At 45.3% G+C, this 18,329-nt stretch overlaps 1 protein-coding gene across 5 annotated transcripts in view; it reads right to left on the bottom strand.

Annotated features, from left to right (window-relative positions):
* Nucleotides 1-18,329, bottom strand: part of tiam1a (TIAM Rac1 associated GEF 1a) — a 60,454-nt gene that overhangs the window by 12,895 nt on the left and 29,230 nt on the right. For 3 of the 5 annotated variants that reach the window (XM_029251065.1, XM_029251063.1, XM_029251064.1), the window contains 14 exons: nucleotides 16,161-16,251; nucleotides 14,601-15,522; nucleotides 13,148-13,613; nucleotides 12,550-12,722; nucleotides 11,523-11,747; nucleotides 10,430-10,615; nucleotides 9,048-9,194; nucleotides 8,596-8,667; nucleotides 7,033-7,203; nucleotides 6,090-6,194; nucleotides 5,579-5,660; nucleotides 5,299-5,385; nucleotides 2,928-3,137; nucleotides 2,433-2,533 (listed from right to left, as the gene is read on the bottom strand). In XM_029251065.1, the coding sequence (XP_029106898.1) occupies nucleotides 2,433-2,533; nucleotides 2,928-3,137; nucleotides 5,299-5,385; nucleotides 5,579-5,660; nucleotides 6,090-6,194; nucleotides 7,033-7,203; nucleotides 8,596-8,667; nucleotides 9,048-9,194; nucleotides 10,430-10,615; nucleotides 11,523-11,747; nucleotides 12,550-12,722; nucleotides 13,148-13,613; nucleotides 14,601-15,509 (2,934 nt within the window). In that variant the 5' untranslated portion in view covers nucleotides 15,510-15,522; nucleotides 16,161-16,251. Of the gene's footprint in view, nucleotides 1-2,432; nucleotides 2,534-2,927; nucleotides 3,138-5,298; nucleotides 5,386-5,578; nucleotides 5,661-6,089; nucleotides 6,195-7,032; nucleotides 7,204-8,595; nucleotides 8,668-9,047; nucleotides 9,195-10,429; nucleotides 10,616-11,522; nucleotides 11,748-12,549; nucleotides 12,723-13,147; nucleotides 13,614-14,600; nucleotides 15,712-16,160; nucleotides 16,252-18,329 lie in introns of those variants that run through there. The other 2 variants (XM_029251067.1, XM_029251066.1) reach the window with 2 other exon arrangements.

An 18,329-nucleotide genomic window follows, 5' to 3' on the forward strand; every position in this document is an offset into this window, starting at 1 on the left:
AGCTTTAGAATTCAGATATTGTGTTCTGGATTTTTTCGTACATTTTTCTATCATGTCGAGAACTGATGTGTATGCCAAGGAATTTTATTATTGCTCTAATGAATACGCAAATGCACTGCTAAATGAGTGTGTGTGAGGAGCCAAACTGGCTCTGATTATTCATTCATTACTACAGAAGGGCTGTAGAAACCCCTGAGAATTTCAGTTCCGGAGGTAATGAATATTCATCAGCCCATCATGGCCACATTGTACAGTGCCCCCCCCCCCCCCCAAGAGGGAGGACTGAGAGGCAGCAAGAGCAAGTGGAGGCCAAGAGATGGAAAGTTGCAGGTCCCCCAATTACTTCTGGAGTGCCTGTTCTTCTTCAGCAGGACCCATTTAAGAGGTACACAGACATTTAAAACTGTTACTTTGCTCATGAGCTCCTCAACTTTTTTTGGAAGCTTCTCAATTTTCATTAGCTCTGAGGTTCACCCTCAATCTGAGACATGCCAGAAGTTTAAGATCTTCTGGTTTAATCCTCTGGTGTTTCTGGCAATTTGTTAGTGCAAAGTAAAGCAAATCAATGCACATAATCAAGCAATTAGAATGCCAGGGTAATTAAAAGGCACATCCATCTTCCTTCCATCCCCTTCACAATGAGATAATTATAGAGCTCCCCTTGGCAAAGGCCTGCCTCACAGATGTACTGGATGGTAGCCCTGAGGAGGCGCTGGGAAGGACAGGAGTGCAGCTGAAGCCTCTCCAGTTTGCCTCTTCGTCTGGCTGCTCCACTGAGTCGGGTCACAGAGTGGGAGTCCAAAAGCCGCAGAGCTGCCTGGAGTGGAGCTATTGATAAAACGGAGCCAAGTGTGCTTTCGAACACGACAAAACAAGCAAACATGGAAAATGAAGAGTTAAGGAAGGTCATCCTCTGCAGTTACGGTAGCATAAAACGTGGCGCTGAGCTTTACAGGATTTGCGTCCTAATCAAGAATCACGTGAAATATTCTTGCAGAGAAGGGTGTCACTGCCCCCACGTCTCGCCACTCAGCAACGAAAAACTACTGCGAATAAGTGCCGACTCCATGGCAGATGGCATGTTCAAGAGACAACCAGAGAAGTGGGCTAATTACTCAGATCGCCAACCCAGCTCTCTGTCCTTGTCTCTCATCTCTACCTCCAGCCTGCTTTGACAAGAAGTCAACTTCACCAATGCAAGGAACCATGCCACACCAGCCCCCCTGAGAGGCAGAGACACAGAAGCTTGCCAGGGAAACAAAATTCCACACTTTATAGATTTGTTGATCAGCCAGATGTAGGAGGGTGGGGTTCTTCGCCCACCCGTTCTCCAGTGTCAGCCTGGGTGGCAGGAATGGAACTGACAAACGCTAAGGAGCCGCCACATCGAGCGCGTCTGCTACATTTCAGCAGAGGAAACATGGACCACATTAATCAATCTTAGCAGTAATGGTGAAATCAATCCCTCTCAGAAAGAGCAGTACTCCAGATATAAAAGGCAAGAGAATCCAGCAAAGATGCTTTCTTTTTTTCTGGAACATTCCTGTATTAGAAATAACCTTTTGAAAAAGATGAAAATCACCTTGTTCAGTTGCCCCTAATGCTGTTGCTCACACAGTCGCTGCCTTCATTCGTTCATCTGCCTGTTGGTGGCACAGTGACCGCCAGGGGGCACTCCTGTCTCATCAGCCACCCACTTTGTGATCTCATGACCCCCAACCCCCCCACCCACCCAGTAACCATTGTGGATGACCTTCGCGGCCCGCACAGCTCTAATGAATGCATTCCCTGGCTGCCCACGTTAGCCACCCAGAACCAGCAGTCACAGACTGTCAGTCTCGGGTCTGCACGCCTGCCCCCCTCCTGCGGTCAGTGCGGCAGGGAGTGGGGTCGTCTGACATCCAGACTGATCCCACATCTGCTCCTGAATCTCCTGCAGCTCATCAAATGGCCTTAATGAAAGGTCAGAGCTATCGCATGGAGGAACGTCTGCTTTCTAATAGGTATCGCTTTCCCATCTTGACAATTTACAGTGAGACACGCCCACAGATCCAGTGAGGTTGCGCTTTCAGACCAATGCTGGTGACCCAGAACTTCTACAGGCATCAGATTTGGAACCATACTTCATTAACTACAGGTCAACAGTAGTGGAAAGTTTTGCTTAGGACTAAACAAAGAATTGGGTGTCACAAAATCAAGAAAAAAACAATAGAACAAAAAAAATCAAGTAACAATCTGTATTAAAAGTCTATTGCATTACAGATAGATTTTATTTTTTCTACTCAAGTTTTACACACCCCATCCCTTCAAGGAACTAAACCACACAGCACACTACTAAGTACTGCTAAGGTGCTGGAGATATGGACAGCTGCAATTTGAGACCCCCATCCAGTTTTTCAGGCTCCCTTGTGACTCCAGGCATCTCCCCTTACCTTGAGTTCCTCTTCTGCATCACCGGAGAACTCGGATTCACCATCAAGGCTGTCCCCGGAGCTCCCGAAGCCCAGTGCCGCTCTGTCATCCAAAATGTCCTCTGGAGATACAAGATACTAAATCTCTAAAATGCAAAAATCTATAAACACTATAAATAATATAAGTACACCCAGCTGACATTGAGATGATACACCAATCTGGGTGCCAGAACTCTTCCTAAAGTGTAAATACCAGTCCTCACTCTAATTGTGACTATTCAACATATTTAATACTGTTATTATTAATATTGAGAAGAACAATGACAAGTCCCTTGGACTATTCTGTATGATGACCGATGTCCCAGTATCCTCTGCATAACTTGTTCAGTGTTCCTTATATTCCTTGCAACTGACACAGGAACTGTGTACAATGCTTGTGTAGTTTGTCATGACCGTGGCTAGGACACAGGGAGAACGAGTGGATCCAAGAGCAGAATTAAGGACAGGTCTACGTACCCTGGCTCTGGGAGAAAATGTCAGTGAGGAGCTCCTCCCCATCAGAACGCCGCGGTGGCTGGTGGCACAGTTGCTGGCGTTCCACAGCAGGCAGCGTGCTGACGGTCAGGGAGAGCGAAGACTGACCGAACGCTGTTCGCATGTCCGACACACCCAGGCTACTGGCATCCTTGCTGTTTAGCTGCAGGATCTCATCGCCAGCCCTCAGACCTGCAGGAGGGGGACAGAAGAGGCGTGTGTGAAAAAAATAGTCCTCCTTAAAATGTGTCTTTATATGCACTGCTTTCTAGAAAAGAATCATACATACAGAGACATGCAAGTTGGTACGGGGGTTCAGACCTGTGAAAGTCTGGGTTCTCTTTTGCCAGTAGTTTTAGCTCGTAAGTCAAACTGCATTAAAGGCCTAAATGTAAGTCACTAAGGCTTTGAATAATGGGTAAGCCATGCATGCTGCTTGGAATAAAAGTGAGAGCTAAGCAAACAAAACAAAATATGACAAAACCATAACAAAAACAATGTTGTACTATCAGGAATTCACACCCCCACGGTTTCCTTCCAGGTGGCCACCAGCACACCTGAATTTCCTGTCCAGTTTCATCGCAAATTAGCACCTTTTCAGCAAGGCAAGTAGTCAGCAATAGCCTCATTAACACCTGGTAAATTCTGTAGCAAAGGCATGATTAATAACATTATCTGCTCCATCCAGTGGTCTAATTTGGCAAAGCGCTTAAAGCATTGTACTTTTACACCCAAATTGTGCTTCTCTCTGCCTGTCTTTATCTAGGGGAACAACAGCTATAGAAATGAGCCTCAAGCAGGTCTTTCTATTTCAGTCTAGACTGCAAAAATAGCAGAATGAGCAAGAAAGCAGTAGCAGAAAATACTGGAGTGAACAAATTTACAAAAATAGATGGGAACAGGAACAAAAGACAATAAAACTGAAAGTTGTTTTGAAAAGCTTTAAAAACCTAAGGTACTCTTGAGAAAAACACTTCACCCAAGTAGCTGTCTTAAATATGTGGCTAATTGAGTAATCGTTAAAAACAAAAGGCTACAGACCCTGGAAAAGAGCATCGGCAAGTCAATTAATTAATGTAAATGAAGAACTGAGCATCTGTGTGTCTCTTCAGCCCCTCCCCAAAGCGGCGCTCCACTGCTTCTGCTCAATCCGGAATGCAGACGGTACAGTACTCAAGCCTCCAGCTGCTGCGTGCTGGGAGCTACTCGAAGCATGATGGAGGAAACAGATTGGTGTTCGGAGGTGGGAGATTCATGTACATTTATGCCTTTAGCAAATACCTTTCTCTAAGATTACTTACAACGTTGGCTTATACCCCCAGCGATTATTTACCCATTTAAACAGCACAATAATTCTCACTGTATTAATTCAAGGTAAGTACCTCACGCTAGTGTATTACAGCAGGAACAGGGATTCCAACTGAGGGCTTTGCAGTTCCAAGGAACCGGTCTACACATTACACTACCTTACACTTCTGCCTCCTGTGGCCTGCTCAAGTAGTACCGGTGTATCATTCAGAAGGGTTACTGTCAGCTTGTGAACCCCGGGCAGCAGGTGGCATAGTGATTAGCGCTTCTGCCTTAGAATCTGAAGCTTCTCACGTTTGAATCACACCTACAGCTGTTGTGCACTTAACCCTGCATCACACCTGTTTAAAAAATTACCCAGTTTTATAAATACATAAATCATGATAAGCAGCTTAATGCTGTAAGTCAATTTGGAGAAAAGCATCAGCTAAATGAGTAAATGTCAACATAAGCTACATAAATATGGAAGTAAACACATCAGTAAGCTATGTATGCTTAAACTGCTAAAGCCCTAAGCTACATAGTCTCTGGATAGCTGCTTTTGCTAAGAAAATAAATAGCACAACCAGTTAAGAACAATATGCCTGCAGAAAGGAAGGGTTTCATTCATCTTTAGCACAAGGGGCATGTGCACTCAGATGCTACCAGACATACTGGGGACAAATAAACTATGCAAATAAGGAACAGTTATCTGTCTGTTTTACTTCAGCCCTTAGCTACAAGCCTTTTGGATGTCACGGTTAGAGCATGTGGCCTCAGGTAACAGGCATTCAGCATTTAATGAGTTAGTCACAACGGATTTGCACATCGGTTCCCATTAAAATCTCTTATTACTTTGGATTATGCATTCATTCCAGTTTACTAAAATGCCCTAAGACAAATAATAAGGTAAGGGGGGTGGGGAGCTCATGAGCTGTCATCCAGCCAGTCATGTCGGTATGCCCCATGACCAAACTGTTTGTCCTTCTTGGCCCGTGACACCAGCATGAACTGAGAAACATGCTGGAAGTAAAAGTCTATCTCTGACAGGCAAACCTCCATTCACCTCGGGCAAAAGCCAGGCCCCCAGCCTTGACATCGGTGACATGGAGTTGCTGAACACCATCCTCCTCCAGCACAGAGATGGAGAAACCTGCAGGTGCAGTGAAGAAGATACACTTGGTTGTATGCACAACGGAGGGGAAACGGTATCATTGGTAGAACGTTAGATTGAACATCAGAAATGAATACTGACTTAGGGAGAGCTTGTCAGCACTGTAGACACAGAAGGCTGGACAGAGTATTGTTCCATATGTTTTGTGAGAAAACTCCCAGGCAGAGCTTACCATAGCCAATAGTGCACGTCTCATCCCGGTCAAACTGAATGACCTTTGTCGTTCTTGAGCAAATTTCAATCTCCTGGAAGAGCTGCAGTGAGACGAAATTCTGGTTAACTTTTTGAGCTTTTCAGTCTATCTTCACTTGGACTTATGCTGCTCCAGGAAAGAATTTCAGACAGTACCCTTTTTAACAAGGGATGAAACCACTAAATTGCAGGAGAGAAAAGCTAAGACTGTGACTTAATGTGAGCACTGGATGCAATAAAGCTGGTAATAAGAACCACAGAGAAAGAAGAACTCTTCTGAGTAAACACAAAAAAATACTGTCACATTTATCCTTTACAGTGCTTTTGGTCCTAAGGAGAGTTCACAGTAATTTTAATCTTTGCTACCATTGTCCCATGTTTGCCTGAGTGCTGCAGATCAATGTAAGCCACAGATGGACACATACAGGATTATAGCCAGAAACCCCCAAATTGGTTTGAATCTCTTACACTTTGGCAAAGAAAGAACTCACCAGGTCAGAGACGTCTTCATCAGGCTTAGGAATGTAGAAGAGCTCTTGTTTGTCGATGAAAAACTTCAAGCGTAGATAGTGCTTTGCAGGATCCAGCTGGTGACCCTGCAGAATGAGAACAGAAAGAAAACAGCTTTCATTGGCTCATGGTCCCTCTCTGAACCTTTTCCAAGAATCCAGGCCCACCTTCGAAATTTTAAAATGTCTATTCTCTTATTTAGATTTTTAAGACAGCAATAACAAGTGTGAAGTAAAAACTACCAATTAGCATGGTATATGGCCTATTCTGATAACCTGCTCAAACACTTTCCTTGCCAAATTATCCTAGCATAAAAACTGCTGATTTCAAACTTCAGCCAAAGAAGAGATTAGAAACAACAACAACAAATAGACAATAAGAAAACAAGTAACAAATAAAAGAGCAGAAATAAACTTCAACTCCATAAAGCTTAATAAAACATAGTGTACTGAATTACAGAAGTGATTGTATAGAACATTCTTTTGCTGTTTATTCTTTGAGGAATTTTAGCATTTAGCTTCAGGAAAAATCATATTGTTTCAAAATCAAATTAGCTAGATGTGCTTATTTAACGACCAATACATTTAAATTTAACACCAATTTTTACATTTCACTATGCAAAAGCACAATTCAGCCATCCCAGCTGACAAGCATTATGGAATAAACGAATAAGTTTGTCACTGTTTTTATATACAGTGCAATGAAAGTATTGACAGTTTATTTTAAAAAAGCTGAAAACTACATGTGTGTGTGGCACGTGCACCTTTCAGATAATCCAGTTTCATCTATACACCTGCACCATGCGGCGCTTTGAAAAATAAAGAAATTTCCATGGAACTGCTACCTGATCTCTCAACATGGACTGCAGTTGGCAGTTTCACAGGAGCTAATGTGAAGATTCTCCAGATCTGAGATGACTCTCACCTTGCAGACGTTCTCCAGCGTATCAAGAGCGGTCTCTCCGGGGTGGACGACCGCCAGCACTGGCTTGTCGTTGGGCAGGCATACCCAGGAAGGCGTGAGATATTCCGGAACCCAGATGTCGCTGTCTGCATTGTTCTGAGGGATGCTTTTCATGGAGCCTTCCTTATCCTTCTGTGAAGGTACAAACAGTCTAATGATGGACATGATCACTGGAAATCTGTACTATTTGGCCTTTGTAAAAACAGAAACAGAGTTCTGCTTCTCAGCTGAAATAAAAATCATGGACAATTTTGTCTCGGTTTCATCAGCTTGCATGGATTTGAAATCTACATCTCTTATAAAACAGAACAAATCAAATAACTAAATGTAATCAAATTCTGATTACATCTTGCAAATTTAAATTCTTTTGCTAAAGCAATTGCTAACGTCAAACAACCTTCAATACAATGTGCCTCTTGGCATCTTTCCCTGGTTTAAAATATTGCAGTTTGATTGGGTGGCCAAGATCACAGGACTCCAACAATTAGCTCCATGCCCTTGCATTGTAAGCAGTATGGCCATGGCCATATCGTAGGTGACATCAAGCTCACACTCTTAGTATTGGCAGACAGCTGCTGTGATCCTGGGATATCATCTTGCCTTTTGACAATATTTCTCATTATATCCTGCGGGTAAGTTAGATGGTACTATCAAATGACAGTGACGACGGACTAAACGACTTGCTACAGCCTAGGAGGGCCTCCTCATCTCTAAGCTCCCAGTGTATCTTACAGAGGGCCCACACATAGAGTGGCATTAGCCCACAACATGCCACGCCCCTTCACCATCTGTCTCAAACCCATAGCAGGCATGCTCAAGGCCAAAAGGTTGAAGGCAGCGAAACACTTCGTTCACCCAGCTTGCGGCCCTCTATCTTGAAAGCACCAGCTGGCAAAGGGGCATTGCAACCAGGACTCATGGTGGTGTATTGATTCAAGAAAAAGCTTGATATTGAAAAAATTCAAGACCAAATTTCAGCACAGGGAACTGCTTTTGCACCCTGGAGGACAATACAGCTGCAAATACAACGCAGAACAAATGCTTGTATCTGCTCCAAGGAGTGACCAAGTGTGAAGCAGCAATAGCTGCACTCATGGTATTTATTATTTTTAAGTCCCATTATATAAAAAGGTCAACTCTCAGTAAGAAAAAGACAAAATGTGCTGATGGTTAAAAACAAAAGAAAAGGTCTTATCAGCAGAAAAAAATCCAGAAATAACTCCAAAAGAACAACCTGAAAATCTTCCCTTCATATTCATTTCTATCTTACTTGTAGTTCCTTTTCAATACAAAATGACAAATATTAATTGGTGCTCGTTTCATTTCAACTAGTTTTCCCCAGGTGCATCCATAAGTCCAGGTGACTGATGTAGTTTAAGTTACTACCTACCAGAGTGAGCCAAATAATAATAGTAATAATAATAATGACAATAATAGATATAAAAGAGAGAAGGGCGACTTTCTCAGTGATTTTTCCATCCTCACAGAAGTGCGCTATGTTTATCAAAGCCGAGTGCCTCTTACCGCGCTATCGCTGGGTGAGTCCGACACACAGTCCACATTCTTCTTTGTTGGTTCCTCACCATCTACAAACACCTGGGGGAAACAGAAACAGGCAGTGTAATGTCTGTCAATACAGAGCTATGGCCCCCAGGGGGCACCACTCCAGTATTAGTAATAATTGTCCATGTTGAGTTTGCAGACTCTCGAAAGGTTCCTTCATATCTGCATCTATTCTTTACAAATTGAAGAAACTCTGATAATTATGTAATGTATATCTTTATGTATATATGTTTCATGTACATAAATCATAATCTTTTTATTAAATACAAATTAAAATAAAAATATCTGCAAAATAATAAATGCTGTAAGAAGAATTATTAGGCACTACACACAAACAATAAAGGTTAAGTATCATGGGACAATAATGGGCAATGAAACAATGAGTCATTGTGAGAACCTTGGCAGAAGCAGACCTGATTGATGCTGGGTCGTCCTTTTGTCTTCTTCTTTGATACGGTGTCCAGCCCCCAGAGAGAGGAGAACCTGCTCTTTCGCTTGCTGGATGAGCGGGACAAGGCCTGCGTCCTCCGCCGCACACCGCTCTCTGTGCGGGCCGCCACCTTTGGGGACAGCCATTAATCAAAAAATTCAAAATTATAAATGAGCTCTAAATGCAAAAGGGTTCACAGGGTCTTGTACTACGGTGAAATCACTACACCACCCACTAATCTGAATAACAAAACATAAGTTCAAGTCTGTATTAGTCTGAAAGGAAAAATCATTTATAACCAATAATGGCATGGGCATCAGTAATGAGGCATTTAATGGCTGTTTGGTGGATCAATTCTCTCTCCCTTCTATTGAACAGCCTTCCTGATTTGAGTGGATTTGAAAGGACTTTCCTACTGGTCATATAGGGATATGAATGGACAAATATATTAATCTGAGTCACTGCTACTCTCCCACTGCATATGTGTGAAGACAGTTATGAACAGTGGCATTTCCGGGTTACACCATGGAGGACAAATCTTACTCGTAATAGTGTTATATCATTCCAGGAATGCCTTCCAGTGTTCCTCGGAAAATATACTACCTTAATACACACTTGATTTAGGTGAGAGGAAGGGTAACTTGTGCTGAATTGTCATGTAGTATAACCTTTTTTGAGACTGCCTGGAAGGTGAAGAGAGGAGGGTGGGAAGAGAGCTGTGCAGAAGAAAGTGCAACGTAGATGGGAAATTGCCCTGAGGACAGCCAGCAAACAAGACGTACATACTTCCTACTCCACATAACCACCCCCTGGAACCACCCCCACCCATCGCATCCCACTTTTGAATCCTTCACTACATGACAGGTACAATCGATCAGCTCACTGCTGTGGAACGAGAGGTGTTGACAGACGGGTCCCCCCATTATTTCCTCTTTCACATTAATTCCTGACAGATGACAAGTGACAGGTAAAAAGTGCCCAAGGTGTAATTCCACACTGTACTTCCTGTGTGAGGACAACCAACATGAAAATGCAAGGAAATAAAAACAACAGCAATGTTTGCCATGGGAAAGAACTATTATGTAACCCAGCTCTGGGATTGTTTTACCCTTTATAAGACAATTGCATTCTTTCTGCTGTTACTCTTCATTGTATCAGGGTTTTCAGTGAAGTAATTTGTATAGTGCATGTATATTTATGACATAATTCAATTTCATGTTCATTAGTTCTGTGTTACTATAAGTAATGTAATAATAAGTAAGGTAATTTCCTCCTGGAGCAAACTTGTAATAAACCTCTGAAATATTCAAATTTATTTTTGATCACGGTAAACATGTCTAGGAGCTGCAAAGGTTGGCCACGTACCAGTGCATGGAAGGATGAGACAGAGAAGATGCCCAGGCGGCCCATGACCACCTTGGTGGGACGTGAAGCAAAGGCCAGTAGGCGTTTGGGATTGGGGAGCTCGCCACCCTGCAGGCTGGCTAGGTAACAGCGGAACCGGAAGAGGTCCATATGGAATTGCTCCAGGTTCTGCTCCCAAAGGAAGATCTGGATCAGAGCGCAAGAGCACAGAGAAACAGTGTAATGGTTTGACAAGGATACGGACTTGATGGTGTTGTCAACTGGCTTACGACTGTCTTTAAGACCCATCAAAGCATGTCAAAATAAAGGAGAGCATGCCAGAAACAGTGTTGTGTGTTTCTATAAGAATAGCTTGCAGCCCCGTCTTATTTCTCCAGGCACCCTGTATATGGAAGTTTGACTGCTCCTCGTTTACATATTCGGCACCAGGTCATTCCGCCTTGGTTCCTTCACCACTTTGCCCTTTGAGTCCAGCAGCAGTCTCAGAAAAAGGTGGTTATTTTGCAGAGGCTCACCTTTCAAGCACACACAGATCTACAAACAAAAGAGATGTGCTGCAGCCAAGGGCTGTCAGAGAAACTGGGCATTCTGAAGGCTGCAAAAGCTGGGAGAGTCCCTTCTCTCTGAGGACACTTCAGACACGGCTACATGAGAGCCTGCAAAGAGTTTTAAACATAAACACCAAGGCGGCCCCAACTCACCAACTACAACCTGAGCTTTGAGAGTGATTATGAGAACAAAAACAACAATTAAAAGTTCTCCAGTTACAGCATGAATAGGAAAAGCAATAACTGACAGCTCTATTGTGATTTTATAAGCATGTTATAAAAATCTACTTTATAATCTGTGGGAAGCGTCTCGCACGAAATCACTCCCTTATCATCAGTCTTCCGGTACAGCACTGCTCTTTGTGTATGTGTGTTCTGTGAAGTCTAAAGATGTTATTCTCTCATTTCACATGCACCTAATGCCTCATGAACCTGAAAAAAGCTATTCATTGCGCAGAATGTGTTCACATTTTGAGATTTTCAAACACCTAAACAAAGAGGGAGACCTTGGACCCCTGGAATGGTGGAGCACTCCACCTCCATACCTGCTCCAGGATGGTCTTCCTCTTCTTGGCATCAGTGACAGTGGATAGTTGCATGTCACCCATCTTCTTCATCTTTTCGTCCATGTCGATCTTTTGTTCCAGCTTCTTGATTTCGGAGCGCAGTAGGCGTACGGTGTCTTCGCGGTGGTGCTGGCGGGCAAGCGCTGCAGCGCAGGCTGAGTGGATGGCCGTAATCCAGTTATCAAGCTCTGTTTGGCTAGAAGTCTGGGGGGGCGGGGTGATGGCAAGAGAGAGAGTAGAGGAATGGGTTGGGAAAACAGCAGACCCAAGAAGTGTGTAGGAAAATACCTTCTTTGTTAATTCTCGTCTTGTGAGATTGCATACACTGATGTCTGGAAAGGCATTTCATGTAGTTGCTATCAATCGTGCTACATATAATGTTGCTTTTAGATGATCAACCTGGTCAGTAATTCGTTACAATGTAAGCACAATGATAAATTTAATAAAGAAAATCACACACAACACCTACAACCGCTTCTCCCAAGCAGGGTCATGGCAAACTGGAGCCTAACTCGGCAGCATGGGGCACAGGGGACACAACCAGGACAGGACATTAGTCTGCCACATGGCACCCCAAGCAGGACTTGAACCCCAGACCCACCACAGAGCAGGCCATGACCAAACCCGTTGCACCACCACACCCCCCTTAACGAACAAAATTTACAATAAAACTTGGAAAGTGTTGTCTTATCCAGCAAAGCTAATGATGTTGCTAATGATCTTAGCAGGAGAGCTAATGATATCGTTCCAGTGGCCCACTGTCTAGAACTATTCCTTTACTGAATAAAAAACATGTATTGAGTGTAAGTTACTGAAAGAGAGGTGAAAATATGTATTCACAGCAAATTTCTAATACACAGGCTGCTTGTTTATATGCTGTTGCATATTATGCCTGATATGATGTGACATGCACAGCAGGAACAAGGTCTGCATTGCAAGCAAAACAGCTATGCGGACAGCACCGCTGATTCTGGAGTTCGGTGCGCACGGGTCGAGGTTCAGCCACCTGAAAAAGAAAGGCATCCCCCAGAGAGTTGCTCAAGCAGAACACAAAGTCTTTTTTGGGATGCTCAGGCACCGCCTGGACGATGCTGTTCTCAGCCCATACGGCATGCTTGGGGACACTGTTGTGGTCAATCCCGGAACGCCCATCCGTCTCGTAGAAAAACAAGGTGCAGCCTGAGGAAACAAGGAAGACAAACAAGCACGGAATGTAACCTGTCCCACAGCAGCCCTGGAACTGCAGCTTGTCAGCATGGACCCAGGAGAGCAGACAGACAGAGAGAAGGACCGAGTTCGGGAACATACACCGATTTCATTCTGCACTCCAGTGGCGGTGACTAAGAAGTGCAGTTCTCAGTTCTCCAGGAAATTTGTCAATGAAATACTGATTTGATTTCCACCCAGGTTAAAGTGAATCAACAATAACAGGCATCACATGGTCTTGAGACGTTCTTGAACAAATTAGATTAAATTAGACAGACTGGAGAAAGGAGTTATGGGTCTCATTGTTCGCCCATTGTAGTAGCATGGCAAATGCAATTATGGTCTCCCCTCCCCGTTAAAAGGAATGAATGCAAAACGAAAGTGAATTAATGGCTCACCTTTCAAGGAGACCCAATAGCGCTTCCACTTGCGCCGTGTGGCCGGCTCCACCTTCTTGTTCTTCTTGTGCACCAGGAAGTTCTTGACGGCAAGCGCGCCGGCCTTACGCACGGTGCCCTGGGCGGTGCTAAGCAGGGCATCTGACTGGTAGGCGGAGCTCAGGGTACCACTGCTCTGCTCATCACTGGCGGCTGAACCTGCCTCCTCGGTGCACTCTAAAGCACGACACGTGCTCATCTCCAGCTCCTGCCGGAAGTTCTCGTACACGCCCCCTGTCCCCGCTCCACCTCCGCTGCTGCTGCCACTGTCACTCCCTGCGAACATACTGCTGCCGGCAGCCGAGTAAACCGAGAAGGAGGCAGACATGGCCTTGCAGCGCCGCTGCTGGGGCTCCACCTCTGCTTCCACCACCACACCATCTATGCCACTGTCACCGTACTCGCTGCCTTCCCCTGTCGTCACATCCTGCCGGTGAAAACACATAAAGGTGGGTTACTGTCCACCACTCTTCAAAGTGCTTCCTCCACTTTGGGCTGTCCCTAAGAGTGCTAACCATATCACTGCAACAGTTTCCATAGGAATGGCTAACCTCTGGATGAGAATGCTGTGGACTTGCTCTCGTTCACTGGGCCGGAACAGCCCTCTTGTTGTATGGGTCAACTTTTTAATTCCCTAATGCAAGGAGTGATGGGAGATCAGGGGCACCCATGTGAAGTGAAGCAACCCTCTGACAGGGAGCTCCTGAGAGATGGGGCCTCAGAGGTTGCTTACTTGTCACTGTCAAAACCAGCATGTACTGAGTTCTCAACTTGTGTGTTATCTTATTATCATTACAAAGGAATGAGCATTTCAAAGCAACAGTGATTACAAAAAAAAAGAGAATTTCTAAAAACAGCAGAAGATTCACAAGGGAACATGTGAGAGAATACATCTTTCATATTATTTGGAAGCAGACGATTGCGTTGATCTGCCACTGGCTGCTGGAAAGAGCAGCGGGGTGGAAAGTTACGGGACCACAGTCGAGGCAATATTAAATTGAAATGAGGAAAACTTTTCTGGTAAACAGAAATATGTAATATTTGCACATATATTAACAACAACCTGCATGAACGACCTGCAGTAATTTTGAATTCAGACACAGAGATGTTCAGCTAAGATAAAGGAGGAGAGGGTTGTTTGCAATGCTTGCTCCTCGTACGGCTCTGTGCGATGCGCCAGTGTTGAAGCACCCTTTATACCACATTACAGTGCTCATGCATACAGAATGGTGGAAAGCTTTTGCCAGAACTCAACCAGGTCAAAAATAACAGTGAAACAAAACAAAGCCCCAAATAATTTATGAGCTCCTCAGTTTTCAGTGTATGAATCACAGAGTCATATGACTGTGATTTCGGAGGTCTTCGGAAAACCATGAAATCACCAAGGGGCACAGCAAAGCAGAGAGGGACTTACATTTGTGGTTTGTGCTCGGCGCACCTGCATGCCAACGCACAGCGCCACCTGCTGACTGGGTAGACCCTCGGACAGGCAGTGTGATCGGCGGCAGGGCAGGGTATAAGCCCCATATGCATTTCCATCATCAGCAGGTATCAGCATCGTCCCATTGCTATCTTCACCCGCGTCCTGGCTGTGCTTGGTAAGGCGGTGGCGTGGTGGTCGCAGGGTGGGACTTCTCTGGCTGCACAGCCGGTCTAGGGAGCTGGCACGGTCACCTGGGGATGGTTGCTCCTCACCTGACGGAGGACTGGATGGCTGCTGCCCATCCCCATCGGTCAAGTCTTTTTCGTCGGCAGTGTCAATGATCTCCTCTGTGCTGGTAAGGTGCTCTTGGCTGAGGTCGGACAGGGAGAACTCCAGGCTGTCCTCGCGCCACATGTCAGCAGACTTGGACCGCTTCTTCTTGAAACTGCTGCCACCACCCCCCTCCCGTGGCCCGTCGATTACCCTCTGCAGGTAGGAGGCTTCATCAGGCAGCTGGGCATCTGGGTTCGAAGTTGGAATCAGAGCCTCGGTGGTGCTTGCGATGGAGTCGGTTGGCTGTTGGTGGTGGAAAGACATGGGCCTCAAGTTCATGACCACACGGTCCACCCAGATGGGGCTGCCAAAGCCACCCAAGACGTCCGTCTCGTTAAACGGTTCCAGCCCGTTGTCAGCCAAGGATTGGGGGATGCTGGGCGTGCTGCTGGAGCGTGTGCTAGTCTCAGAGTTGCGGTGCTCTGCCTTGCCCGTGGAGGCGTGCCGCAGCCGACGTGACTGCTTACTGGAGATGCGCAGGGACCGGGACATGTGCTTGCGGGACAGGTGCCCGAGCTCGTCCCCAAAGAAGACGTGGTCCCCATTCTGACTCTCTACGTTACCCATGGCTCAGTGTCTTCTGAAAGAGAGAGACACCTTGTTGAGCAATGTTCCGAGAGAAGTCCCAACCAAAGTGTCACCAGCGTTATCCCCCTCTCAAGGATCTATTCTGCTCAGAGAATATCAAGCGAATACGTGATCCGCTCCTAAAGCTTTCAAAGCTCACTGTACCACAAGAAAGCTATCTTAAAACCTCTTGTAGTTAGGCACTCCCTCTCTCTCCTTCTCCCACACTCGCATTATCGGCAGTTCAGCCTAGAACCTGTGGTGCACACAGCAAGTACATTTCAGGCACACTGGACCATGTGACTGGCATGCGAATGCTGGAAATAACTCTGACGTAGACGAGGAGAGCGGAGTGTGAAGTCACGACAGAGCACCTCGGAACTGTCTCCCCCTCACGTCCCACGCGTCCGAGCCTTTGCTCGCTCCGCAGACGCCTTCGTTTTCATGCACTCGATGGAGAACACAGCTTAACACCTCCTCCATTAGCGGCAAAGGAAAATTACTGAAGCAATTCATGGTAAAAGCGCTTTCCCCGGAGCAGAACCTAGAACCTTCAGACCATCCTGGCAGCTTTTTTTACCATGAAACCACCTGCTGATTTCTATCATCCATTTATATCCTATGATTGCCTGGTGGGCTGTCTGGTCTTACCTGTGACAGGTTAATGGGTTCACTGACATCTCCACAATATTGGTGTGTCCCCTCAAAGGCAGCATGAAAGAACTGGGTGCTTCACCAAGCTCTAAGAGAAGATGAGAGAAAGAGAAAGTCTAATTTGAACCACCCACATGCAACAACAAGTCTGAGAGCGGCAGAAAAACACACAGAAGCCTTTGCGAGAGATAGGGGGTATTAAGCCATAATGTACACATGGCTCATTAAAACATTAAGCTAGTATGGCAGGAGAAAAGTAAACCACAGCCCAGTAGGATTCCACAAAACAGCATGCTGGGAAAAGAATGGAGAGCCTCTCTAACTTGCACGCTGATAGTAGGGTGGTCATGCAGGACCAGATGCACACACGCTTATACCCACACACACACAAACACACACACATGCACACACCGCAGAGATGCCAGAATTGAATATGAAGGAGAGCTGAAAATACATTAAAACAGATTCCGATAGCGTCACAGACGCTCGGATACACTAACACACACAGGGTCTGTTACCGTGGGGAATTCACACTAACCTTCGCTTCAAGGAATTAAAAGATCTTAATTGCGGCTCAGCGGAACAAAAAAAAAACACTGGTAACGAAATTATTTAACAAGGTCTACTCACTTCTTCAAAAATGGATTTTACCTCTGGGGAATATGCCCACAAGATCTATTTTCAGGTTTACCATCCTTGGTAACATCTCCCCCAAGAATGGCCACATAAGGTTAGGATGCAGTGTACACATGCCCACACACGAACACACTAAAGAAGCACCCACGATGCAGATAGACATTTACGCACACATCCACTCATTGACATTCAAAATGCGCAGCACAGCATGCACGTGATCGCAATGTGCCAGCGCGTATCAGAACTCCCGCGGAAACATCGTCGTCTGATTAGACAAACGTCCTTGAATACCAAAGGCTACAGACCGGACGTGTGAAGGGTTCAAAGCAGTTCAACTTAAACTACAATAATGCCTATAGCAATTAAACAAAATCCTACTTGAGAGTAGTTGGACAGTGTAATTTTAAAATGAAAAGCTCAATTATAACTGGCTTGCCGCCAGCATGACCTAATCGGCTGTAATCTGGGTCCTGCAGCTACAGGCCAGGGAGATTTCAGAGGAGCAGTGGGGAGCGATGGAGGAGCACAGTTTCCGTAGCACAGACAGCGTGTGCCTGGAAAGAAAAGGACACCGCTGGGAGATGGCTCATTAAAACACCTGTGACAGCGACGTGCAGAGAGGCCATGAATGGGTGAGTCAGCGAAGGACGGAATGAGGTAATGGTGGGTGAATAAGAAAGTGTGAGAAAGTAGACATAATTCACACTTATAATTACAAATAGAGACAAGGTAACAATGCAATACAGACATGGTAACAAATACAAATGAGAAAAGTAAATACCAGCCACTGACGCCTAAGGCAGTGGTTATCAAAAAATTTTACATGCTGTTGGTCATAATATTTAGTGTGACGTCCTTAGAATAAGGTCCAGATATGCAGATACAGTGGTTAATAGATACGGAGCATAAATAAGTTTCAATGTAACGAGACAAAGTCATACTGTTTACGAAAAAACAAGAACGGTGCCTATAAATTGTACAGCGATCATTTGTTGTTCAATATTCTGACCAGGTTGACACAAAGTCCAAATACCAGGATAACATCACAGTGCACTTAAACATAAAAGGTAAGAATGCAGTCAAGTGGATCGCTGCCTGCACTGACGGACATGACAGACAGTCCCGAACAGCACAGACACACACACACACCTTCACACTCTCCCTTTTGCCTTTGTCCATAGATCCTCTGTGGACTGTAAAGCCGACAGGCCACACCGTACCTGGGACAGGACCAGGAACTGAGACAAAAGTTTCACAAGAATGGCGAGACTAATCAACTGTTTCAGCTATTTTTGTGAGAATAACTAAAATACACACAAACATTGTCTGAAAGCGCTTGTCCCGAGTGGGGTTGCGGCAAGCCGGAGCCTAACCCGGCAATGCAGGGCGTAAGACCGGAGGGGGAGGGGACACACCCAGGACGGGACGCCAGTCCATCGCAAGGCACCTCAAGCGGGACTCGAACCCCAGACCCACCAGAGAGCAGGCCCTGACCAAACCTGCTGCACCACCGCGCCCCCTTAACTAAAA

Source organism: Scleropages formosus, chromosome 4, assembly GCF_900964775.1.
Source record: "Scleropages formosus chromosome 4, fSclFor1.1, whole genome shotgun sequence".
NCBI lineage: Eukaryota > Metazoa > Chordata > Actinopteri > Osteoglossiformes > Osteoglossidae > Scleropages > Scleropages formosus.